At 45.7% G+C, this 26,656-nt stretch overlaps 1 protein-coding gene across 3 annotated transcripts in view; it reads left to right on the top strand.

The window, feature by feature from the left end:
- LOC122380104 (peptidylglycine alpha-hydroxylating monooxygenase-like) overlaps window positions 1–25,856 on the top strand; it is a 31,570-nt gene extending 5,714 nt beyond the window's left edge. The window contains exons 5-10 of one of the 3 annotated variants that reach the window (XM_043362934.1): window positions 431–482; window positions 6,998–7,143; window positions 8,450–8,589; window positions 8,917–8,966; window positions 12,479–12,707; window positions 13,528–13,618. In XM_043362934.1, coding sequence (XP_043218869.1) covers window positions 431–482; window positions 6,998–7,143; window positions 8,450–8,589; window positions 8,917–8,966; window positions 12,479–12,692 — 602 coding nt within the window. In that variant the 3' untranslated portion in view covers window positions 12,693–12,707; window positions 13,528–13,618. Of the gene's footprint in view, window positions 1–430; window positions 483–6,997; window positions 7,144–8,449; window positions 8,590–8,916; window positions 8,967–12,478; window positions 12,708–13,527; window positions 14,563–24,571 lie in introns of those variants that run through there. The other 2 variants (XM_043362942.1, XM_043362926.1) reach the window with 2 other exon arrangements.
- The last annotated feature ends 800 nt before the right edge of the window (window positions 25,857–26,656 follow it).

The following is a 26,656-nucleotide window of genomic DNA, read 5'->3' as shown; positions in this document are numbered from 1 at the left end:
GCTCGTGGGCATGTGGCTCATTAACTGGGCTGATATACATATTACAACTCCCCAGAAGTTTGTGGTATTTCCGGAACAGGCTGTGTAGTGTGTAATGTAAGATAATCTTTAACCTTTGTTTCGCGCAGCAGCGTCTGACGTAGCCTGATTTTAATGACGCCATTAATTATTTGACGTGTAGGTGTAGGTACTAAAAACGTGTGGTGTAAGTATTCAACCCATTTAATTATAGTTTCCCGAAAGCCGGAGGTATTTAAGCGCCGCTCTCTATTAAAACGGCAATACTTGCACTCAGTCCCAAAAGTAAAGCATACTTACCTTCAACTGCCCTTCTAGCATGCAGTACTGTAACTGATTGGCTAGTTCCTGCACAAAACTCCTAAATCACTGGTTCGCGATACATGCTAAAATATCATCCGTTACGTTTCAGATGGAAAAACTAAGGACGACTCCGGGGTCTTCCTCACTTATACAGAAACGCCGTAAGTAAAAACGAATTGAAACACAAGTTAGCAATTGAATTTCTACTTAAGTTAGAGTTAGTGCCTTTGTCAAGTAAATTGTAAACTTTTAGGGGTGTAGTTAAATGTGTTGTGTAGACGGAACACAACTGATAAGTTGACAATTTTTAATCTTCGTTTTGAAATGTATTTATACATTTTTAAAATTTAAGTATCATATGAATATTGAATATATAGGAACCGCCATACGATTGATCAATAAGCTAAAAGAGGTACGCAGATCCACGGGGCGGGTACATGGCAGGTGAAGTCCCTATCATGACAAAATCGAAGTTTCTCCACTCGTACACTTTTTTTGCGACTACACATGCCAATGTTTTCGAGCGGCCGATTGGCAAACGTTTCCCGACACCACGCAAAAAGTGGCTCTCACCGTCTGTCCAGAATGCGCCGTCCGCTCGAGACGTCATTCTCATTTATCAGATATCTGCGCCGCTATACGTGCGGTGCCGCCACACCGGCCGCCACTCACCGCCGCGCCGTCGGCATCGGCAGCGAGCGGGTCCTCAGTTTCGGCAACATCCGGGTCACCAGCCCGCCCCTACGATCCACATAAAAAGCGTGCATCATGTGAAGAAAGCCTCGTCTGATGTGAAGAAAGCCTCTCAGTCTCTGGAGTGCCAGCCGCAAATATCACGTGACCGAGTGTCGTGTTCACTACCGCGCTGACGTTTTTGCTCGCTGGCTCCTGGCCAACTAACCATGAGATGTGACTTTCACTCGGTTTCATCCCGTGAAAGCATACTAACTGATCACGTGACTGGTGACAGCGCTATCTGCGGCTCAATCGCTGGTGAGCATAGCGGTGTTTTGTTGCTCTGTTAGTTCCGCTAAACTTCACCCAACATCCGTTAAAATCCGTTTTCTACATAGTTTTACCACCCACAAAGCACATTTCTTTATGCTCCCGTTCATGCCCTCACCAAATCTCTCTCTCTCTCTCTCTCTCTCTCTCTCTCTCTCTCTCTCTCTCTCTCTCTCTCTCTCTCTCTCTCTCTCTCTCTCTCTCTCTCTCGCCCTCTCGCCCTCTCGCCCTCTCGCCCTCTCGCCCTCTCGCCCTCTCGCCCTCTCGCCCTCTCGCCCTCTCGCCCTCTCGCCCTCTCGCTCTCTAGCCCTCTCGCCCTCTCGCTCTCTCGCTCTCTCGCTCTCTCGCTCTCTCGCTCTCTCGCTCTCTATTTATTTATTATTTTTATTTCTTACTCCCTCTCTCTCCACCTCTCCCTTTTCGCGCTCGCAAGCAGAATCACTTATATATGATGTAATAGATGATAGGTAAGGATGATATGATGAAAGTTGAAAAGCTGAAGTGTTTTCCACACCAGCTTTAAGTTAACATGCATTCGACATCCGGATAATCAGGGATAATTTTCCGGGATCACCGGGATCATTCGTTTTTTTAAGCTGACACCGTATACAACGGACATGACAACGAGTAAAAGAGCCGTTAAAGAAGCAAAAGCAATCTAAAAATGTGACTAATTGCATCGATAGTCCCTGCAACATCAAATTATTGCCGGTGATGCCGGATAATTATCCCTCAGAGGGCCTCTCTACACCGACCACACACCACATTTATGCCCGAATAGGTACTCACCAACGTTGTTTGCGGGCTGTCCACTAAGTTGCGGACTATTTCTTATGTGCATTGAACCATTGCTTGAAAAAATACGCTCGTGTCGCCTCATCAAGGGGTTCAGTTTCGGGGATACGGAGATTAAGGTCTCAGCGTATGCTGACGACCTGCTCCTTATTACGGACGGGGAGCCCACATCACTGAGAGAGTCGGTTAAACTGATGAATGAATTCCACGCAGCATCAGGACTGAAATTAAACGACAAAAAAACTCGGCCATTGTGGATAGGGTCAAATGCAGATGCAGACCATCGCATCTGCCCAGAATTAAAGCTAGGATGGAGTCACGGCCCTGCAGAGTACTTGGGGGTACTTCTAAACCCCAAAGAGAAAAACGTAGCCGAACCCAACTATGCCAGAAAGATAAGCGCCTTGGGAAGGAAACTTGCACCATGGGGCTCAAAAGGACTTACCCCATACGGAAAAGTACATATCATTAAAACTGAGGCACTTTCACAACTTACATACTTAATGAGCGTACTGGCTCGACCTTCCGCGGATCAGATAAAAGAGATCAACAGAATTGTTTACAAATTCATTTGGGGAACGACAGACAAAATAAAACGCAAAACACTAATTAATGACAAGGCGAAAGGCGGATTAAAGGTGCCAGACGTGGGCGTTCAATCGGCGAGCTTAAAGATTGCATGGGTAAAAAAATTCATCAACCCTGACTGCAAGAGCAAATGGAAAGCGGTGGTCAAAGATAAGCTTACAGTTGCAGAAGGCGTCACAGTGTTTCACTGCGAAGGAAACGTTGAACTCTTATCCACAGTTAGGGACAGCTTTTGGGCGGAGACAGCGGAATCGTGGTTTAAACTGGCCAAAGAACTCGATAAAGATGCATCTGGTGGTCAATGGCTTTCAAAACCTCTTTGGTTTAATGCAGAGTTGAATCTAGAAAATAACCCAAACATTCGAAAACGCGAACTCATCAGGCGCAGACTTCTAAGAATAGGTGACATTTATCATACGGAGCATAAACGAATGTTCACCGTTAACGAGCTGCAAAGCAGATATGGCTTCGGGCATTTTCTGATGTGGCAAGCGATGTTGCGTAGTGTCCCCAGCCATATCAGCAGAAAACTCGCACGAGACAAGCCTGGCAATGCCGAACCACTGGATAGCATTATAAAACTAGAAGAAGCTGGCAAAACGGCGCAGTGGTCATATAATATCCTACTTAAGAACTCCAATCCTACCAGTCCTACCAACAGTCAACTTAAATGGAGCAATGAACTGGCTCTTAATCAGAGCTTTAACTGGGAGAAAGCATATAGTCAACTGTATTCAAATACATCGGACTTCAAGCTCAGGTGGCTCCAATTTAGAATATGGCACAGAATCATCCCTACCAATGCTCGTCTAGCGATTTACGGGATACGGGAGACAGACGACTGCGACAGGTGTCCGGGCATAAGGGAGTCCATCCAGCATATTTTCCTTCAGTGTCCCGTAGTCGTTAAATTCTGGAGTGATTTCCGCAGTGCTCTAAGAGTAACTGTGGGAAGGCCAACGATACTTTTGAGTGAACCAATCCCAGATAGCCACCTTTCAAAGCAGTTATTTTACGTTCTTATTCTTCTTGCAAAATGGTATATTTGGAGTTGTAAACAACTTAACTTTATTCCTCATTTTAAAGGCTTTACCTCATGCGCGCTTGACTATATTGCAGTAGAAAGGTGTATCGCGAATACGGCAGGTCATAGGCCCGGGCAGCGCTTGTCGAACAGCACTGCGGATCCGAAGGTTGGGACTTGAATTGTGAAAAACCGCCCGCCCGCCGCCAAACGCAAACACCGCAAAACGCGCAAAACGGACGCCAAAACGCCAACGCAAATGCCGCAAAAAATCGCCCGCGAAAACCGCAAAAAAAAACTCAAAAAACGCAGCAAAAAAATCAAAACCGCCCGCATCGCACGCACCCCAAACGCCAAAAAACGCCCGTCCGCCGCAAAACGCGAAAACCGCAAAAAAACGCAAACCCCGCCGCCGCAAAAAAAAACCGCATCGCCCGCCGCCAACCGCGAAACGCCGCAAAAAACGACCGCCCGCCGCAAACCGCAACACCGCAAATAACGGCCGGCCGCCGGCGACCGCAAAACGCTGCAGAAAGCCGCCCGCCGCAAACCGCAAAACGCCGCAAAAGAAACGGCCAACCGCCACACACCGCCGCAAAAACGGCCGCCCGCCGCCAAACGCAAACACCGCAAAAACACCCGCATCGCCCGCCCGCCCGCCGCCAAACACAAAAACCGCAAAAAACGCAAACACCGCCGCAAAAAAAACGCCCGCAACGCCCGCCGCCAACCGCAAAACGCCGCAAAAAAAAACGGCCGCCCGCCGCCAAACGCAAACACCGCAAAAAAAACGCAAAAACGGCCGCCCACCGCCTAACACCGGAAAAACGCAAACACCGCCACAAAAAAACGACCGCCGTCCGTTAAACGCAAACACTGACGCCATTGACCTCTATTGACCTCTATTAGGTATTATAGAGGTCAATGACTGACGCATTAAGACAAATATGGCGCTCTGCGGCAAATGTGGTGCATTCATATCTGCCGTTTAAGCAGCCATCCCTTAATTACAGCGCATCCTAATCGTCCAATGTTCGACAAAGATACGCACATTCTGCGATTTGCGGCAAAAATGGCGCTTTGAGACAAACGTGGCGCACTGAGTCAAACGTGGCGCATTTGTTCCTGTCGCTTAACATTTCATCCACCCACCAAATTCTAGCCTAATCGGACTTAAACTGACAATGTTATGCACATTTGAATATTTCACTGTAAGATATCTCCGCAAAGGAGGTGCCCAAATTTGCACGTGTGCCATGTGACCGCCGGTGGTGTAAGCAGGACTTGTCCCCTCACTGATTGCACCATTTCAGTGTTCCTGGCTTGTGCTGTTTTCGTGCTATAAGGCCACAAATCGGCAAACACACGATAATCTGGGAGGTACGCGACTCAAACACGTGGCCACGTGGCACGTGCCGGACCTCTGATAGCTTCACCGCTCACGCCACGTGATGACCCATCGACGTGGCCATCAGCATGTAAAAGATGACCCCGGCCGGTGTCACCGTCTCTGAACAGTGGACGGCTAAACTCGAAAAACGGGAAAATTTAGGGAAATTTCACCTTTGAATATATAATTTCCCCAGAATTTTGAATTTTTCATTTTACAAAAAATCCGAGATAGCAGTTTTTTAGCCCCCTTCATTCTGTGCCTATACCCGTTTTCAGATCGACCCTATCATAAAACCTGACGGCCTGACGGCTATTTCCCCCATTCCTTGCATTTCACAATGCTAGTATATTTAAGCACCAAAATTGACCCCGTGCCACGGCACGTGCAATAGCACGTGGGCCACGTGACCACTAGTGCGACAAGCTGGACTCATCTGCTCACCGGCTGCACTGATTTGGTGTCGCTAGGTGGAGTGGTTTCCACGCCATAGGACCCCCAGTTGGCCAATGTCGCATTTACCACGAGGTTACCCCATCAAACACGTTTGCACGTGGCACGTGCTTTTCAATCGCCCCATATCTGACCCATACCACGTGGTAGCCGACACCCCGGGACACAACATATTCGAACATTTTCAAAATCTAACGTGGAAATTTTTGGCAAAATCGATTTGAAAATAATTTTTCGAAAATGCCATAGGCTCAACATGGGGTAACTGTCGGCGTCGATTACCCGAAATTTTGTCATTTATATTTTAAATAATTACCCCCAGAAGGTGAGGTGCCAGCCAAAGAACTGACCCTAAAAATGTGGACAAATATTACTGAACAGATTTTGCGCAAATCGCATTTTCAATTTTTCCCCATGTTAACCCTATGGGAAAATGCACGTGCCGATTACCCCAAAACGGGTTAATTATATTTCAAGCAACCGGTACCAGCCGGTAGCTCCCCCATAGGGGACCAAACGCTGAAAATGGCAAGAAAATCTAACGAGCCGTTTTCGAGGGTATCAAGATGTCCTAAATCGCGGCAGAAACGCTAAACACCCCCCTAGAGAGGTAGCTCAGGTTGGGATTTTCAATAGAAAATCACAATTCTAAAGAATAGTGATTGTCTAATTGAAAAGTCCCAACCTTCGGATATTTCAAAGTTTAATCACAAATGGTCGAGGCTGATCGAGCTTCTCAAGAACAGCGAACGTCCGCCTTAGTTAGACACTAACAGTTACCAGGGGAGGGGAGGGAAGGGGGGGGGGGCGGCGGGGGAGGGAACAGCATGAGGGAACAGCACCGGCCACGGTAGTGAACCGAAGGCAATGTTATGGTCCTGCGCCCATACAGATACCGGGGGGCCACTGGCAGGGACAGGCCCAATTAGCCGTGTCCTAGGAGCAAACTGTGAAACTTGGCGTAATGCCAGGCACTCGGCGCGTCCGCTAAGTTACCGTCTGTCCCATACGTGTCGCTAAGATCGTTGTTTGAAATGGGAAATGGGCTATGATGAGAACTTTGTAAGAGGGTCTAGTGAACACGAATCAGCCACCGCTCCTATGACCCATCCGGGCCAACCCGGGACCGGTCTCTTCGACAGGGGCCGGTCGGCCGGCCGGGCGTGCGGGGCGCCGGCCCTACAAGTCGACGGCTCGCACGCCCGGCCGGTGGATAGGGGGAGCCGCCCGCGATACCGTTCGCCGGGCGGCTCGGGCGGTGGCTGATGGCCCTTGTGGGACTGTGTAGAAGGTGGATGTGAGCGGGCTGTTAGAGCGGTCTGTTTGTCAAGTGGCTATGTTAATAAACGTTGAGAAACGACAAAAAAAAAGCACTACAAGTAAAAAAAAAAAAAAAAACAACGTTGTTTGTCGCACCGCAGGCAGCCGAAGGCCGCTGGCGTGATGCTGCTGGGCACCGGCGGCTTCATCTTCCCCAAGACGACGCAGTACATGGAGACCGCCTGCGACATCGAGGAGGACAAGGTCATCCACCCGTTCGCCTTCCGGACGCACACACACGCCCTCGGTGAGCGTCGGTGAAGAAACACCCGGGCATGAACACGGGACAAATAATTACGCTTCAATGAAATTAGTTTTATGAAGAGTTTGTTGCAGGTGGATTTGAAATGATCGTGATAGTTTCATTTTCCATATATTTGGCGGCTTTATCATTTAATTTCTTACGATGTTTATCTTTTGTTAAGTGGCCAGTTGCATTTCTCATAAATCCAAAAAACACCCATACTTAAACAGCAAAACCTAAAACTTAGGTGTTTCACTGTACGTTTTAACCCTATTCCTGGCGGGGGGGGCCTCAGGAGCCCCCCCCCCTGAGGTTTTTTGGTTATTTCTCCCAAACGCGTTGAGCTAGGAAGCTCAAATTTTCTGACTTTTCCTAAAAGGCTTCTACGCAACATGTCTGAAAATTTTGAGTTGATCTGACCTCAGGTCAGGTCACCAGAGGCGGTTTGGTGACCCTACCTCAGAAAAGTTTGCAATCACGCCAGAGCTAGAGTTTTTGACCGATCAATTTCTTCTCTTCAGGGTTTAGTTAGGGTACCAGTATGTGCAATTTGTATATCTCGGAATTTTGATATCGGTGACCTAAGGTCAGGTCAATTTCGCGACCTCCCCATTATAAGTCAATGGGGGAAAAATCAACTCCCTGTTTTTACCACTAAAACGGGTCGGAATGGCCCCATATACCATACATGACTTCATATACGATCAACCTTCACTACCTTGAGGTCTGTTTTGCTGTTGGGCAGCTGTGAGGTCATGTGACGTCATCAAAGGTCACCAAAGGTTTTTGGCCAATAACTCCGTACAGGAACAAGATACAGACGCGTGGATGGTCTCATTGTGTTCAGCTCGTCAAGACGCATCGAATGATATACATGATGACCTCGAGGTCACGTGACCTGAGGTCAACCTTTGACCTTGACCTTTCGAGGTCAACATATATATCATTCGATGCGGATTGACGAGAGGATCACGATGATGCCCTTAGTTTGTTCCTATCTTGACTAATTCGAAAGTTATTCGAGAAAAACTCTCCATATCTAGCGCCGCCATTTTGACTTTTTCGACCCCTGTGACGTCATCTTTGACCTGACCTGAAAATGACCTTAGTAAAAATTGTAGATCTTGGCCGTGCGTATCCGATGCCGTTTACCGCTTGTCGCTATCTTGCTTCGTTCTCGAGATCTCAGGGGGGGCCGAATCGGCCCCCCCCCCGCCAGTTTCTTGTCCCGGCGGAGCCCGCCAGGAATAGGGTTAAACATTTTCATGTACACTTTCATATGACAAGCACACATGTTCGCGTTCTCCAGGCACGGTGGTTTCGGGCTGGAAGGTGCAGTACAAGGACGGCGAGTACAAATGGACGCTGATCGGCAAGATGGACCCGCAGCTGCCGCAGATGTTCTACCCGGTGCTGGACGACATCACTCTCACAAAGGGAGACATTGTGGTAGGTAGAGACGTCAACCTCACCAAGGGAGACATTGTGGTAGGTAGAGATATCACTCTCACGAAGAGCGACATTGTGGTAGGGATTTAGTTATAGACATCATCCTCAACAAGGGAGGCATTGTGGTAGGTAGGCAGGATGTTGAGAAAGGTCACTTTGCTTTTATGCAAAGAAATTAACAAGTGTACCTCTATCTGTCTTCATGCATACCTATTTAATGTATTTTGGCGTGCCCGCCGCGAAGGCTTTCCGTATTTAGAATTGTGACTGCCTTGATTTATAACAATCATGTGTATCGTCTTGGCATTGAGCTAAATTCTGTTGCAGGCCGCACGATGCACCATGAATAATTTCCGGTCCCGAATCACCAGAGTTGGGTAAGGATACACTTTGTACAATGCACACATAATTGCCTTGTTTCTTCGATTCACTTAAGGGACTATCCCACCTTCTAAAATGTTGTTAAAACCAGTTAAATTGTGCCTGACTTAATAGATTGGATGACCAGGAACACGGTTCTGGCATTTATTTTTCATTAAACATCTTAGGCTTCCCATATTCCAAACACAAACTTTCAAATATGTGACGTCACAGCCCAAAATTACCTCCTTCCCCAGGCCACATTACTGTCATAAAGCTGATTCTTTTTACTCTGTAGGCACCACAACAAAGTTCATACCAAGTTCTAAGCGATTTTTCAACGAACAAACCCATTTAAATCAGAATGACTAAACGAGGTGACGTCACACTAACGGTCGCTCCATGTTGAAGATAGGGCCTTGCACAAGGCCCATTTTCAAATGAAGGGAACGAATTTCTTCAACACCAAGAGGCCGCGGGGTTGCAACCTAGATAGATAGTGGTTTCTGAACCTCGTCGCAAACTTGGCTATCTCAACTCAAACCCCATGTTAAAGGTGGGATAGTCCCTTTAAGTCGAGCTAATAAAAATCTGTGCGAATTATAATACTCAGCCAGTAAACGCATTCATTTTGTTCAGTGGGCATACGTTACATATTACATAATGCACCATATCTGTAATTTTTATGCCCACAATAATATAAATAGAGCGCTGTTTCTGTCAATTAACTTGAAAAGTATTGAGTAATTGAAAAAGGACATTCATGTTGATAAAGAAACGTAAAGCTTAGTTTCTGTATCACGGAATATTGAAAATATTGCATTCATCGTTTCATTTCCGCGTATATGCATATCGTTTTGAAAATGTTCTGTCGCTACACTTGTGCTTGCACTGATAACGACTTGCTGTGGGGCATGTCAATGCATGGTGCTGCCATTCACATCCATCATCGTTTAAATCCAAGATGATATCAATGATTGCATGTACCATGATCAATGAGGCCACCAGAAAAGCGTTCAGCATAAACTTCAAACAGCAGCTCTTCCAGCGCTTTGGTCGCCAGCATGGACTTTTGCAGGATGCAGCGTGCATGATAGCAACCATGGTGAAGGCAATTAACCTGCTTTCTTATAACGCATTACAGTGGAAGCTTTGTTATCGCCATTCAAAACTCACTTCCATTCGTGTACTTTTTGCTTGAGACTTAAAGCTTTGTACTCGTATGGCTTTTGTTGTCAATACCAGGGCTGCGGAGTCGATGGATCTTAGGGTGACTACGACTCCGGCTTAAAAAATCGACTCCAACTTCGACTCCAACTCCCACTCCGACTACGGACGGTTCTATGAAAATTCATATCATGATACCCTATTGAAGTTTATAATGGAGATGTTTTCATCTTGCCTGAAACGAGCCTTTGTGCTTTCCAACGCTTTGCGTTGCTAATATGCATTATAAATATATTTGTCAAAAATTAAAAAAAAAATCATAAAAGTTGTATTTTAACCCGCGCCCTGCTGGGGGGTTAAAATACAACAGTGTTAAAAAATACAGTGTTTGAACACCCCCCCCCCTTGTGGTTTTACGCGAAGACGCCGTTTTTGGTACACCTTATCATACATAAATTCTACACAGGTTGTGAAAATTTCAGACCAAGGTCATTCAAGGTCAGGTCACCAGGTCACTTGAAGTGACCTCACCTCATAAAAAGTTTCAATGTCTGTCATAGCTACACCGAATGACCGATCGCTTTGAAACTTTCAGCGATTGCTAAGAGCAATAGTATGTACAAAATGTATATCTCAGAATTTAGATATCGATGATCTAAGGCCAGGTCAATTTTGCGACCTCCCCATTAGGTATAAGTCAATGGGAGAAAATTGAAATGCGCCTCTTTTGGACGAAAGACATTATAAACACTCCAAAACACCGAATTACAAGTGGTTTAGACACACTGAACATGAAAATGGTGTCCGTGACCCTTGTTTATGTCCTGAGGTCATCTTAGGTCACGAATGGTATCTAACAGTTTTTCGCAAATAACTTTTGATAGAGGCATGCTAGAGCGATGAAAACGCCTTAGATGTGTTCAGCTCGACGATACGGATCGACTGATATGCAACATGACCCTTTCCGGTCAGGTCATGACCTTGACCTGAGGTCAAATTTTCAAGTTGACCTTTCAAGGTCAAGTTATAGTTCATTCGATGCGTCTTGACGAGAGGAACACGATGCCGGTAAAAGTAAGCTCGTACAGGGCTTGGGTCAAAAGTTATTGCAGAAAAACTGTTTCCGAAAAAATCGGCTATTTTTGCAGTTTTTGCCCCCTGCAGGCAAAACCGTTGACGTTAGGTCAAAACTGAGAGAATAATTCAGAAAGGGCGTTAATAGGGCTATCGAATGCGCTTTTCCGCGGCGCTGTAGCTCTATTGGTTCCCGAGTTATGCGTTGGCTTCTTGGAAATTTTCGACATTCGACCTGGAAATCGGCGAAATTTTGCCTTCAATGACCTCTGGTGACCTGACCTTTGACCTGACCAAAAAATTGACCGAAGTGATTTCCTCATTATTTTTTACGCTCTTTCGAACGCCGCCTTCCGCGTATCGCTACGTGGCCCAGGAGCCGGGTTACAAGGGGGGGGGGTGTTCAAACATCTCCCCCCAGCAGGGCGTGGAAATCCAGGACCCCCAGCCGGGCGCGGGTTAATGACACAAAATGTGAAATGCTATTGAGGCATTAAATGTAACCAGTATTAACGATCTGGATGTATTATCGAATTATTCGCTAAAAACGATTAGTATTTTTCCATGGTAGGTATAGGATGCAACTGCGATTAAGCCTAACTTTGTTACTGATTAAAGAAACTTTTAAGGTTTTTTAACATTTTCCTGAGAAGAGGCATATGCCATTTTGTTTAACTAAATTAAATTACTGTTTTAAATAAACGAAGTAACGAGGCCAGAGCCCAGTCTAGGCTGAGCTTACTGCGCAGACCTTAGATTCTTATGCTTCCATCCTATCGGGACTTTCGGGCCATGACGCCACAGTTTATCGTGCACACACAGCTGAGCACGCTTTGTTCAACTTTCTGACTTCAACTGGCTGCGGCTGCGTCCACCAGTCGCAGTATATGAAACCCCGTCCGGAATTCCATATATCGAGTGCCAGAGCTAAACCTGCAAGGTTATTAGGCGATGAGATATACGCGAATGTCCACTCGAAAACACAAGCCAGCCCACTCACACGCATGCCTCAATTAAATTCATATAAGGTAAAGGCCTGGTCTACATTATACATCATGTATAATCATTCATCTTCTTCCTAGCTGGCGCTGTACTATGAGCATGTGGAAACCTCACTTTCAATTCAGATGCGGTAAAGTTTTCCATTTTCTCAACTTCGCTCACTGTCTTCGAAGATCCGAAAAAAAAAACATTGAGAGATTATATTGTGGTGCTGATAGTGATCAGCCCAGCCTTAAAGGTACCAAGCCTATGGAGAGTTTTGCACCTCACGGCCATTCTATTGCAGCCCCCGAGCCCAAGATGAAATGTGCAATTTCTATATGATGTACTGGACAAAGAGCAAGCCGGTTGGAAGGAGCCTTTGCATTACGCTGGGGCCGCCGTACTATTCGTGGAAGAGCAATGAGATGGGTATGCGCCAGTTTTCCAACGTGCCGTCCATATCGGCGGCCTCGGAGATCACGACCGAAGAGATCCGCGCCTACTTTGGCACACCGTGAACAATCGTCCCCAAGGTGTGTTCAAAGTGATCGGAGATCCACGCTCACGCACAGTTGTGGTCAGCAAAGGCCAGCGGCACGGATCGTTTGTCAGTCGCGGCTACTAGCTAATGGTTCGGCGATGGAAAACTGAAAATAAGTATTTATTTTCTCGTAAGCCAGGGTATCGTATTTCGAAATGCCTATCATTTTGATTTTTTGGGACAAACTAAAAGGTGACTTCCTTGAGCATTCAATGCTGCACCCATCCCTGCAACACAACGTTGGCGGTCAGTTCTCATGTACATAAGGAGCGCACACTGTTAAATGCACAGTGCTGTCATGCATTCACTCTGTAAATAGGTATGCCGCACGTGGTCCGTATGCCATCCATGGGTGAAGGGTTCCGGTGACCCAGAAGCCTCTTGCACCAGTATACCTAGCTAAGTAGAATCAGCAAGCTATGAATTTTCGCAGGGAAATGATAGGCATTCTGGTGCACGAGGCTCCAGTGGTTTTACCAATAGCTCGACTGCAAAATGTGTGTGTCCGAAAACCGTCCGTCCGTCCCCACCCCGGCGTGGCAAATAATGTGTGACGCTGTTTATAATCCGTGCTTCATAACTACTAAAAAGCAGTGACACCATACAAACACGAGCAATCGTGTATGTACCTTATGACCAACATCAAAACTGAGTCAGTCGCAATGCTGACGAGTTTTCATTTGAGACTAACTTGTAAAAATGAGCTTACTTGTAAATAGTAAACTGCCTAACCGGGTACCTTATTAATTAGCTAATGTGATCAGGACAAACCACCAAAGCGAAAGGTGACCACCATTGGGCCAATGTTACAGAGCCACTGCCGACGACGAGATGTGCAATTTCTACATGATGTACTGGACCGAGCAGTCGCTGCTTTCCAAGGCCTACTGCTTCAGCTGGGGGCCGCCACTCTCGTACTGGCACCGCATACCCATGGGCTTCTGGAAACTGTTCTCCTTCCCGTGGCTCACCGGGATCCCCGAGGACAAACGCGCCTCGGAGATCGACAAAAATGAACTGCGCTCCTACTTTTTCGCCAAAATGCGAAACACGTAACTTACTCAGCCTGAAACAGGAATTAAGTCACTCTCAGGATCAGGATAAGAGTCATTTGGTTATCACAGAACAACACGGCAGACAAGGCGTAGTTTAAACATTTAAAAAAAATGCGAAAAATGCGAAATATTAAACGCGTAGCAGGCTATGGTGCATTTTCTGTGAAAATGATATCCATGCACGCTTCATTCACCCTGTTATTATTTTTTAATGTTTTTGCTTTGGTTACCTATGCCGCGCCTATGCTGAATTGTTACAGTTTTGTTACATAATCGTTTTGTTGATGTTTCTGCATGTTTTTGTGTGTGTGTTTAGTATGCGAGTGTTTAATGCCTATATATTTTATATATATTTTTTAACGTATTACTCCTTTTGTGTTCTGTCAAATAACGAGTCAAACTTCTGATCGCGCTTGTAACGACCATTCAGTGACGGACATTGAGTCATTGAGTCTGATAACTGACGCGCACGGGGCGGCGCCCGTTATTTGTTAGCCGCCCATGTTGCCGTCCATTGTCAGCCTGTCCTGTTCTGGCTATTGTTGTTAGTTGCTGGTTTGCATACATTGTAAACCACCCGAGTTGTTGCCCGTTAACGTTAGCCGCCCCTGATGTTTCCTTTAAACGGAGGCAGTCTTGTTACGGTTAGCTGTAAAGGTACCCCTTCCGCCGTTATGTAGTTGTAGTCGTTCCTGTTATCGCTTGGATATGGTGCAGGATTTATTAGTTTGGCATGCTGTCTGGTTATTTTGTGAAAATAAATTTCAATGTTCGTAGGGACACATGTTGACAGTGCTTTGTTTAATGAGTTAGATATCATATGTCGGTCTATATACCATAGGTCGAAGCTTTTGTTATCAGCTTTGCTAGTTCCCTGCTGATAGGCATGCTAGGACAGAGAGGAGGCTTTTGTTCCAAGCTGCATGTTAGCTTTATGTTTTATTTTTATGTGCTTTTTACCACATGCCGAGATATCCCTTTAACATTAGCACGTGCATTTGGGAAATGACTTCGGCCCGCCTCGGCTAATGTTGAAGGTATTTGGGAAACGATTCGGCCCTAGGGCTTTTTGATTTTCCCAGACAAAATTTTACTGAATATTCTGAGTGGAAGAACCAATTCCAAAGAAGATATTTACGGATTGTGTGTTCACTAACAGCAACAGCAGAAGTGAGCAAAATTAAGTGATGGCGTTTTCACTTACTTTTGCTGTCAACGTAATTCAACTAAACAAGGATAGGCTTTAGGTATCGTTCCAATGCCAATGTATTTATTGCTGCAGAACATGGTCAGAGTACTCATTATTACAACATAATGCACGCAAAAAACGAACATTTTAAATGCGCGAAGCATCTTAACGAGCCACAATAAACATTTGGTATTGTTCCAGCTGGGATCTAAGACGCGTTTGATTCAGCGTCTCACCCAATTTTCAGTTTTCCTCACGGTTTCCTCACTCCTGCTGCCTGCTGGACTCCATATCTTTATAGTTTGTCCTAACTTCTGGCGCTTCACCATCTTCATCCTCAGCTTTTTTCAAACCCTAAATAAGGGGGAAGTAGGATATTTCATTTTTCATATTCAACGCCGCCCAATAATAAAAAACACCAAAAATAATCACGATGACTATAAATATTAACATAGTATTAATATAATACTAACACAATAATAAGAATATAATATATAATATCAAATGAATATGATATTAACTGTTGCGCGGGTACGGCATGTGGTAAATCTCTTCCCAACCTTGGGCTGTGAAAATGCAGTTTTATTCACCTCGGTTTTTGGCTACGGACCTCGTGCCTACCGGCACTCGGTCCTCCGCACAAAAACCTCGGTGAATAAAACGCATTTTCCCAGCCGCGGTCGGGAATATATATACTCAAATATATGGGTACACTCCCCATCGTGCATGGTTTTGTTGTTTTCATATTATTGCCGTTTTTGCTCATTTTTGTACCTTTTGTTGCTGCACGTATTACTTTTGAACCCCAAAGCGCTCTATGCATCAACTATATGTAATGTATGTATACCCATGCATTACCTCATCCACTCGCTGCACAATTTACACATCAACAGTTCGACAAGCAATGCATATAAGTTGCGATGTTTATTTTCCCGCACATGACTGGGGAGGGGCCTAAAGAGCCTCTCAACTCACTTTTTCGCAATATCTTCTGAAACACTAAACGTACACCTATCACGAAACTTCCAGCACATTTAAAGGAAGGGTGCCACCTTCCGAAATTTTTGTTCTATGAATCTATTTTACTTATTTGAATTTTTAGACGTGGTTAGCGCGTCCACAATATACAAAAAACCGAAACATTGCATTTAATACATTGGCCAAAAAAAGATCGTTGTTTATATCACCACTACAACTCAAGGTCGTTTGATGTGGCAGCTAGGACGGCTGGCATATCCTGTTGTCATGGCAACATATCATTCTGCCATTTGCATTGATGGCGCAACTGAGACAAAAAGATGAACAAATAAAAAGGAAGAAGATAACATGATTTGAACTAAGTTGTAGGTAACCAAGTAGGTAACTGTTGGCCATATTTGCCAACAGTTAAAGAACATCAAATAAGTCGAGTAAAGGTTTTTCCTTTACAATGCTTAAGAGATCTATGGAACCCTTCACCCTTCATGCAACTTACTAGAAAAACTTCCCAATTAAAATTTTAAAACTTAAGTGTATACCATAAAGAAAAAATATACCCTTTCAAAATAATAAAACATGCTTCAAAAGTATAACTTTTATACATACCTTTGCTGATTTCATGTTTTATAAAATACCCTTAACACGACGAGGAAATAGTGCTGAAGATTTTTGCCTGCCCGAATGCTGGCAGCAAAACTCGCAAATGATAACTTCACGTGCGGATTCAATGCTGACCGTCTCGAGCATAGGTAAGTGAAGCCGGTTTTTAGGTTCATGTGAGGCTAATCTTGTAAAAACTGCGTTGTGTCCAAAAGGTGGCACCCTTCCTTTAACCCTCGCCGTGGCAGGGCATTTTTCATAACACGGCCTGGCAAGGGGGGGTCGATGCGACCCCCCTCGCGATTGGCTCCTATGCCACCTAGAAACACCAAATTTGGTAGGTAGGTGGGCCCTCTGGAGTTCTCTCCCCTGTGCAAATTTGGTTGATCTAGGTCAATATTTAGGGGGTTTTGGGGGTATAAATGTAAAAATTTCGCTAAAAACAGGTCAAACATTTTTCGCTTATAACTTTTGATCTAATTCAGATAGAGAAAAAAGAAAAGCACCAGTGAACTCAGCACGTCAAGGCGCGTCGAATGATATACTTTTGCTTGCTTAAGTGTACTTAAAGTTTTTCTTATTTTTTGGGTAAACTTTAATTAATTAATTAAGTTCAAGTTAACCAAATTGCATCATATCGCATAACATTCGATTCGGCTGATCACCAGGAACACAATGACACCATATTTTAATGGTGGTGGTAACCATATTTATTTGTATTCTCGTACACTTGTGTACACTGTCTTATTCTGAAGAAGACCTGTTGGTCGAAATATCAATACAGTAATATTTGGCAATTCAAATAATTTTAAATGTCGAGGAGAGGTCAATTTTTCATATATTTTCTCTCTCTCTCTAATATTCATAATGTTCCTCGCAAGAGCGCTCCAAAGAATAAACATATCCTGCAAGGTTGAATCAAATCAATGAAGAACTCTAGTCTTCATGAACAAAATAGTGCATTTTTAGTGCTACTAGGTTGACTATTAAATACTGGAAGTGCCCTTAGCAATAATAAGTTTTTGTATGTGGCATGCACTTTTTTTAGTGCCAACACATGCGCCGATGTTTTGTCTTTCCAATGGTAAAGACCCAATGTCTTTGGCTTCATTCTGCTCTGAGCAATCACCCTTTTTCCAAGAGACCGCCTAAACCTGTGGCGCACGATAAAAAATGAGCCGAGCAATGGCCAAAATCGCGCGCCATCGCCAGGTTATCAGAACCCAGCAGCTTTGTCATATCTCACTAGCTAATACCTCATTGTCATATCGCGTATGTATGCCTAAGCGCCTATCGCCTATGATCATTTTCCCCACTTGGTCTCGCGCATGCGCCATGTGAACGCTCTTGGGTGCCCCCGGACGCTGCCTGTCCGCGATGTCGGCACCTCTCCCCCTTTTGAAATCGATGACACCACCTACATATCATTTGTAGACAGGCTACAGTCGCTCCTTACATTAATATGACATGTCCTATCTCGGTAGAACTTATTCCTACCACGAACTGACCTCTGGGGACCTCGCGCCGCGCTGGCACGCGCTTTTGTCCATTTCCAGGCTTCTTTTTTATTTATGTGGGCGCCTTCTCCCTTCTCCCACAGGCGAAGGCGCCTATGTGGGCGCCTTCGCCTTCAACGCCTTCTCCCACAGCACACCCGAACAGCAGAATTATATGGTCTACCGAAGACTCACAAAACAGGCAACCCGCTGCGCCCCATAGTCTCAGCTTGCGGTGATCCCCTAGATAAGCTGTCCTGGTTCATTCAGTGTATTCTTACCCAAATTCTAAGTCTTATTCCGGCACATCTACCCAACACAGAGGCTTTCCTTACTAAACTCAACGCTGCCTTCCCCAAGAGTCTCCCGCCTGGATCCCTCATCTTCTCTCTAGATGTGTGTAACCTTTACGGGACCATCCCTATCCAGGAGGGGATTGATGCTGTGATAACCCTGATAGGAAATAATATCACCAAAGTCAATTTGTTCGGAATCACACTTTCGGATCTTCGCACACTGCTGAGTCATGTTCTTACAAACAATTTCGTGCGCTTCGGATCTAAAATATTCAAGCAAACGTCAGGCATCGCGATGGGAAACAGGATAGCCCCTCCCGTGGCGATCACCTTTATGCATATACTAGAGACTGGATTTATGTCGAGCTTGGAATTTGCCCCTGTCCTTTACTTACGCTACATTGACGATATTGTCGGGGTCTGGACACATGGGATTGATCGCCTGAACCATTTTTTCAACTGTATTAATGCTTACAACCGATCCATAAGCTTCACAATGGAGTCTACCTTCAGCACCGGTCAACTTCCTTTCTTAGATACCCTCATAACAGTATACCCCACCGGTGAGTACACCACGGAATTATACTTTAAACCGATGGCAGCCCCGATCATTCTCCACTTTACGTCCGCCCACCCCATGAGTACCAAGAAGGCCGTTCTCAATTCCCAGATCAAGCGAGCGATGAGGGTGTCATCTGACGACCGAACGAGGGATCGCAGCGTAAAGCGGGTAAAACTTCTGTTTGAGCAGAACGGGTACCCAACAGCCATGTTAGACACGAGCATAAAGAATAACCTTCGCAAGCGTAGTGAACGTAAAACTCGGCGCAACAAAGAAAACGAGATTTTCATGCGGCTTCCCTATTTAGACGAAAACGTCGTTAGAAGAGTCAATGGTGTTTTGAGAAGATCTAAAACTAATATCAAAGTAGCCTGGATTAGTGGTCCCACAATAGGAAACAAACTTATCTCTTCCGCCTTCTCTAAACCGCCCTGCCCAGCCGGGACTAAGCACTGTCACACCTGTGAGAGTGGGCTGAAGGGTAAGTGTACTAAGAAAAACATAGTCTATAAAATTACCTGTAGCCTCTGTGAAAGAAACGGACGAACTGAATTTTATATCGGAGAAAGCACCCGCCCCGTACGTTATCGATTCAACGAGCACCTAAGTGACGCTCGCCTGAGAAAACCAGACACCCCACTAGGTGAACATATTGCTGATTCGCACTTTAACGCAAGTAGCACTGAAATCAACTCCGCCTTTACTATTGATATAATCGGTTGGGGACGGGATTCTGCTGAACTAAAAATCACTGAATCCATCAAAATTAGAGACCTAAGGCCCACATTAAACATGATGAAAAGCTCATGGCCCCTCGCTCGTAAACCATAGGTCATAACACACACACACACACACACACACACACACACACACACACACACACACACACACACACACACACACACACACACTTCTCTCTCATTCACTCACCCCTCACTCACTCACACACTCACTCTCTCACTCACTCACTCTCTCACAAACTTATACACTCACTCACTTATCTCTACCCTTTGTTTCACATGTTTACTCTACCACGCACACGCACACGTACACATGCACCTAACTGACTTGCCCGACTCACGACTGGTTGACTGGAATCGAGCTAAGAACAGCGGCAATGTTTTTCAATATGATTATAATGTCAATGTTTACTGCAACCGGGTGTTGATGATGTATGCGGCTGATGTTGAGATGAGATTTATTGACCTTGTTGTACCTATGATATATTGTGTGCATGTCATGTTGTAGCGTACGTAATGATACATTGTTGTACATTATTTACTTGCCATGTGCAATGTACCACACTATTTGCAACGTATTGCAATACGTTTAAAAAAGTGAGCTGCTATGAGGATGCCTGGAACAATATGATTGTGCTCTAGCTTTTGAAAATCAAAAACATGTTAATTTATTCAAACTTGATGATGGCGTAATGCCGAAAGCTTGTTTTACTGTTTTAGATATTTATTTTGCCTAAAATAAAAGGGACGCCATTTAATTGCGTCCCAGAAAAGCTATTTCTGGCACCTAAAAGCTGACTCGCCCCAAAATTGGTCCTCAGCACCTATTTGGTGGATACCAGCACCAATCATGGAAAATGACCTTAATTAGCTGTTTCTGGCACCTATTCATCGGTACGCCTTACTCTTTTTTCTGAATCTGGCACCTAAATGCTGAGCGTAGCACCAATCTAGTAGAAAAATGAACTACTGGCTGGTAGAATCATGTTGTTCTGGTATAATGACCCCTGGAGTCTAGCCTAAAGGTTGCCAGTGCAGCTACACTCTAAGACAGCCCCGTAGTGATCTCAGCATTGTATATGACGTTTAAGTAAGCAAATAATATTAATTTGTTTGAAAAAACAATGTCATTTAAATATTTAAAAGTATTTATTTGTAATGCTTAAAGGGAAACATTTTTGTGAGTAATTGTCTCGATTTTGACCATTAAAACGGGTATTGTATTTTTTGACGTCATCAAATAGCTCCAAAAAAGAAATGTAATGTTTTCATTCCGTTCAAGGCCGCTGAAGAAACGCGGGATCTTGCGTGGGACATTGTCCGTTGTTTGCCGCGCAGAGTTGTGCCGTGGTTGTGCCTTTTTCATCCGTTTCTTACGTATGGCATATGTGTGCATGAAGCTTTGATTTTGTTTTTGGTTATTGTGTGGCCGGTGAGTCAAACGCCCCTGTAGAAACCGGATGCTGCCTTTGATCGAGATGGAGTCAGACGATGATTGCAGAAAGCTAATAATATTGAAAAGAGGGCCGGTTGCGTGGCATGTCTGTTCAGAGTTGACATTTTGCTTTACTCCAGTTTATGACCTGAGAGCCTGGCTGGAAGTGACGGATCCAAACTTTTCACGTTAAAATGGCTGAGGGTGCAATAATCTCTTCTCTACATAGCGGGCTGGTATAGGAGCGTCGGGAGCGTCTTGCTACGCTGCACCATAGCTGGCTAGTGTTTCTCTTTTGGCTAGAAATGGCATTAATCATTATCTCCACTGGCGAAAATGGCACTTGACATCACCGAATGCAACGTTCATGTTAGGATACATAAAATCAGGAAGATTACGCGAATTAGGTAGGCAAACGTGGAATAAAATAGGTGCTGGATGTTTTGGTTTTGGTGCTGAATCAGCAAACAGCAAATACGGAGTTCAACTAGACGATCTGGCAACTTTAGGCTGTGTGGTGGAAGCAATTAGGTGCCAGATTCAGATATTAGGGTCGAATAAGCATTTTGGGGCTGATCAGCAATTAGGTGCCAGAAACAGCTTTTTAGGGACCAGAAACAAATATTCCCCAAATAAAAGCACTTTGACATGCGTGAGATCATTTCAAGCCTCGTTATCTTCTTTTTTATGGTGCGCCACAGGTTTAGGGGGTCTCTTGGAAAAACGGTGATAGCCGGTTGCATCAATCCCCTCGCCGGGCGAGGATTAGGAGAAACTTTTTAGGTTTAAAACTGATATCTTCAAAAATGAAAAAGTTATAACGTGTAATTAGTTAAACCTCGCGGGCCCGGAGTATCGTTTTTCGCTCCCCCCCCCCCTCCCCCTGGCGAATATTGGCGATGGCTCTCGAACTTTTAGGGATAGAAAAGCGAACCTTCAGTGCCTTTTCAGTAAAGATCCTGAAAAGCCAGACCGATCGTACGATAGAAGGTTTAGAAGTTAGATGGCCAACGTGAATGCCAAACCGATAGTACGATAAAAACGGATCGTACCACGTCGACAGGAATACGGGCCAGGCCTACGAAACCAAACTAGATACCTGCATATTGATCATTTTCAAGAATACAAACAAAACTTAGTAAATTTATACGCTACACAAAAAAAAAACTAGCACAGTGGAACTCCTGAGATTTAACTGCATCAGATAGAAAACTTTTTGTTGATATTCCGCCATAAACATTTGGCATTTTCGGACCTGGATGACCTTGAGGTCACGTGACTTGAGGGCAACCTTTGACCTTGACCTTTCGAGGTCAACATATATATACATATGCTTCGATGCGGATTGACGAGAGGATCACGATGGTGCCATTAGTTTGCTCCTAGCTTGGTTACTTCGAAAGTTATTTCAGAAAAACTCCCTGCATATCTAGCGCCGCTACTTTGACGTTTTTACCCCTGTGACGTCTTTGACCTGACCTGAAAATGACCTCAGTAAAAATTGTAGGCCTTGTCCGTGTGTACCACATGCCGTTTACCGCTGCTTGTCGCTATTTTGCTTGGTTCTCTATATCTCAGGGGGCGGATATCCGCCCTCCCACCCCCCCCCCCCCCCCCTCCTTCGGAACTAAGTTGGCGTGGACCCCCGTCGGTGCGCGCGCGGGTTAAATTTTCCGCGACCTTTTGTGACCTGAACTGGCCTGGGAGAGAGAGAGAGAGAGAGAGAGAGAGAGAGAGAGAGAGAGAGAGAGAGAGAGAGAGAGAGAGAGAGAGAGAGAGAGGGGGGGAAGATAGGGGACAGACAGAGACAGAGACAGATAGAGACAGATAGAGCCGGAGACGGACACGGATACAAAGAGAGATAGTATAGAGACGGAGTCAGACTTCAGAGACGGCTAAAGTGACGGCGACAAGATGGCGACAGAGACAGAGCCAGAGACAGGCAGACAGGCAGACAGACTGACACTAATACAGGAAGACTATGTGACACGGGGGTGAGGGATCGCACACAATCGGTCCATCGTCCATGCTTCCCCATATTCAACTGCTTATCTTACCTCTGAGATTGACGTGTGACAGATCCTCGTTGCCAAACTAATTAGTGTCGTCAAGATAGCAACGAAAAAAGCTTCGTAATACCGCGCTTTACGTTTCCGACAAGGCACTGCCAGGAAGTATGTACACCAGTACAGCAGTACCTAAAGCAGTACAGTAAAAGGATACGGTGCGCTCACATTACCACGATTCCTATCTCCAACCGACGACTGAGTCACTGACCCGCCTGTTCGGGTCGCTAGGCCACGCACTCACCCTCCCCACCCCCCCCCCCCCCCCCACCCCCCGCCAGCGCCCCAAGGCCCACGCAGTACGGCTGAATGAACAAAAAATGCGTCTCAGTGCGACCCTGGATCAGATTTCAAATTTCAGCCTACGTTACGTGGGCATCGTCGCCAGATCAGGCCATTTCAGAAATACTGTACTGCATTATTGGTCGGCGTTCATGTGATTGAAGAGTATCAGGGGATGCTTATTATATATGATTGGCGGAAAACCACCGGCTGTGGAGTGAGGTAAGGCGCCAAAGTTCGGTCCTCCAGCCGCCTGACCATGGGTGGAGAATGTTTGAAAAAGTTACCCCGGCCGACGACCAATAGTCGGGAAGACAATATGCTCACATTGTTGTCAACGGTCATCATAAGCAAACCGCTTACGCAGCCTTCTTCAATGTTGGGCAGCTCAACCTCCTATAAAACAAACAGGGAGTCGATCCAGGAATATCGACCTGTCCCGGTCTCGCAGCTCAGTCGGTAGAGCGTTGGACTCCGCGTGGCAAGAGTACGCGTCCCGGTTACAACAGTCCGATTTCGAAGCGTGCAACGGATGCTCGGTGTTTCTGAGCATCCTGACGACTACGCTTATAAACAGGTATGATGGCGGTCTTTGGCACTGGCAGGCCAGTCAAAGGCAGCGAGGTCAAGCATTGTTTCAGAAAAAGTGCGCCGAAAACGCGCCAAATTTTCGAAACTGAACCGGATTTGAGAGCAGCATTGGCGACCACACGCGGGTCCTGGGGTTGAAGATTATGGTATGTTAAGCAAATAGTTACCTGATTTGCAATATTACGCCCATCGGCCCATGGCAGTGAACATTTGAAGAAAGAGTTTTCTTTTCTCGTTTGGAGACAGCTTCTAGGATTTACAAGAGTGGAAAAGTTACCCCGGCCGCGCCGGGGTAGGCTGAAAGTTACCCCGGCCACGGCCGGGGTGGCCGGGGCAGGTTCTCCACCCATGCGCCTGACCATCTCCAGACGAAGAGCTGAGACGTCTTACACTTCACAATTCATAGCAATTTAATTTTACTTACCGGTGGCCGTCCGAAGTCCGCCTTCGTTGGAGCAAAAGCAAGGAGGATCACCACATGCACATTGCATATGGCGCCATTGCAGCACGCGTCCTTTTCAATCACCATTCACCGACCACCGACCGCCCCTCGTTTCCTATTGCAGCGACACCGGCCGCGACGAGATGTGCAACTTCTACGTGATGTACTGGACGAAAGATGGCGCTCTAAGCACCAACAACTGTTTCCGCGAGGGGCCGCCGCAGCTGTTCTGGACCGACATGGGCCTGGACAACATCCCCGACTACGAGGCGTCTCACCTGCCGGTGGAGATGGAGGAGCTGGCCAGGCAGCACCGGCACAGCCACCACGGCTAGCTCCGCCGAGCTGCTCGGTCCGGCAGACAGCTGACGGCTGCCGCTACGGGTCCGCCCGGCAGTGCGATACGTGCCTCTGCGGCACGCGGGCATGGGCGCCCAGAGTACTGCGCGGTCTATCGGTCCACCACTGGGCTGGATATGTAGCACATAGTAGTCCGTTTTGTTGTCACAATTCGCATATTTAACTGTGCTCGCTGTCGCACGCGTCCTGTCGCTATCGTTGCGCCGGATAAGTAAACGTTCATTGTTGCGCTTGTCTGAAAATAATTAGGTAAATGTTCTTTAAGATTTTTGTCTCTCCCGTATTTCTACAATGTCGTATAAGCGCTTAGCGAACATTGGCGAACTGGGCTTCAATGTTGGTATTCTGTTATTTTGACCCTGGACCTCACCGATCTGACCTAGCTATAACCTACTCAAGGGAAACTATTTGTGTTTATACAAATATGTCTCGGTAAGAGCTATCGAGTGCTGTTTGCTTTGTCTTTGGATTACCATCCGTTGGGAAATTAGATGGTGGGAAGACAGAATCGGTCCACGCCAGCGGAACGCGGGCTGCGTTCCTACAAAATGTTATGATCACTGGTTAGGAGCAGATTGTAAGTGCACGCTTGGGTCAACGCCGAGATATATACTTTGTACCATACAATGTTAAGAAAATGTGCAATTACCGACGTGGTGTAATTGCAAGCCGAGTCACTGACTAAATTAGCATAAAACTGTCTACTTTTCACTTGAGTAAGCGATGTCTATCGTGTCAGCGTACATATTTACATGCAGACTATCGAGCTTATATGTCATAACATCGTAGCATATAACTACAGTGTGCATTGCATTGTGACTGCTTGTTACATCTGCTACGTAACCGAAATAATATTTTCATGAATATGAACGCGAGTGATATCTTAGCTAAACGCAGCTGTTGCGTTGGCCATGTATGTAACTACATATATTATACCTTCCACGACCACGTGCATAAATGTACCAGTGGGCGCACCAGGGTGAAGGGTCCATGGGCGCACCAAAAGTCGTCATGCTGATGTATCAATGAATGGATGATGTGGTCGATTCGAAGAGTCAACAGTCACAGTCCGGCGGGGAAGGAGCACAAAATGAACATGAAACGTAGTGTAAACGCGACTGACAACTGACTGTACCTATACCTACTATGTACTTGTAGCCCAGACGTGCATCATTAGTTCATGAAAACATGCATGAACTTGGATCAGACACATGTGTTTCCATGTACAATCAAACCTCAACTCCTTGGTCATTTGTCAACCGGGGAATAGGCATGTTTTGGGCCTAGCATTTCTTTTTGTGCCCGGCGCTGTAGTATACATACCTACCTATGAAAAGGTTACTTCATGATCCCCTATATTGCTGCGTCATGTAAACGGAGCAGCCGACATAATAAACCATATATATGGTTTGCATGTACTTACCATGAAGCATAGTTAGTTTAAAGTCAGTGTCGGTCTCAATGGACATGTGGTGGACACCTATTAGTAGGATTGATACAGAATAAAATAGCCAAGCCTATTATCCTGCGAATGTTTTCAAGATCTGGCATCGTTCAACCCTCGTCCGCATTGGTGTTATGCCAGCCGCTAACCTGCATACAAGAGGGGCAGAGGGGGGTCCCCCCCCCCGCGACCCCCGCGCGGGTTAAATGTCATATGGGGTAGGTATTGGTTGACCTTCCAGGTCAGGTCGATGGCCCAAAAGTCGCGAAAATAATAACTTTCTAGTTTACGAGGTCCTGATTCCGAATTGCATATTGTTTAAACAGTTCAAACAGTTCAAAACTAATTTCATGCAATTGGGATAGGTCGGGTCAGGTCAGGTCCGGTTATAACCAGTAGGCGTTC

Source organism: Amphibalanus amphitrite, unplaced genomic scaffold (assembly GCF_019059575.1).
Source record: "Amphibalanus amphitrite isolate SeventyFive unplaced genomic scaffold, NRLGWU_Aamphi_draft 000009F_arrow, whole genome shotgun sequence".
In the NCBI taxonomy this organism is placed as follows: Eukaryota; Metazoa; Arthropoda; class Thecostraca; order Balanomorpha; family Balanidae; genus Amphibalanus; species Amphibalanus amphitrite.
The sequence above is the reverse complement of the archived record's forward strand: the minus strand, read 5'-3'. Positions and strand labels throughout refer to the sequence as shown.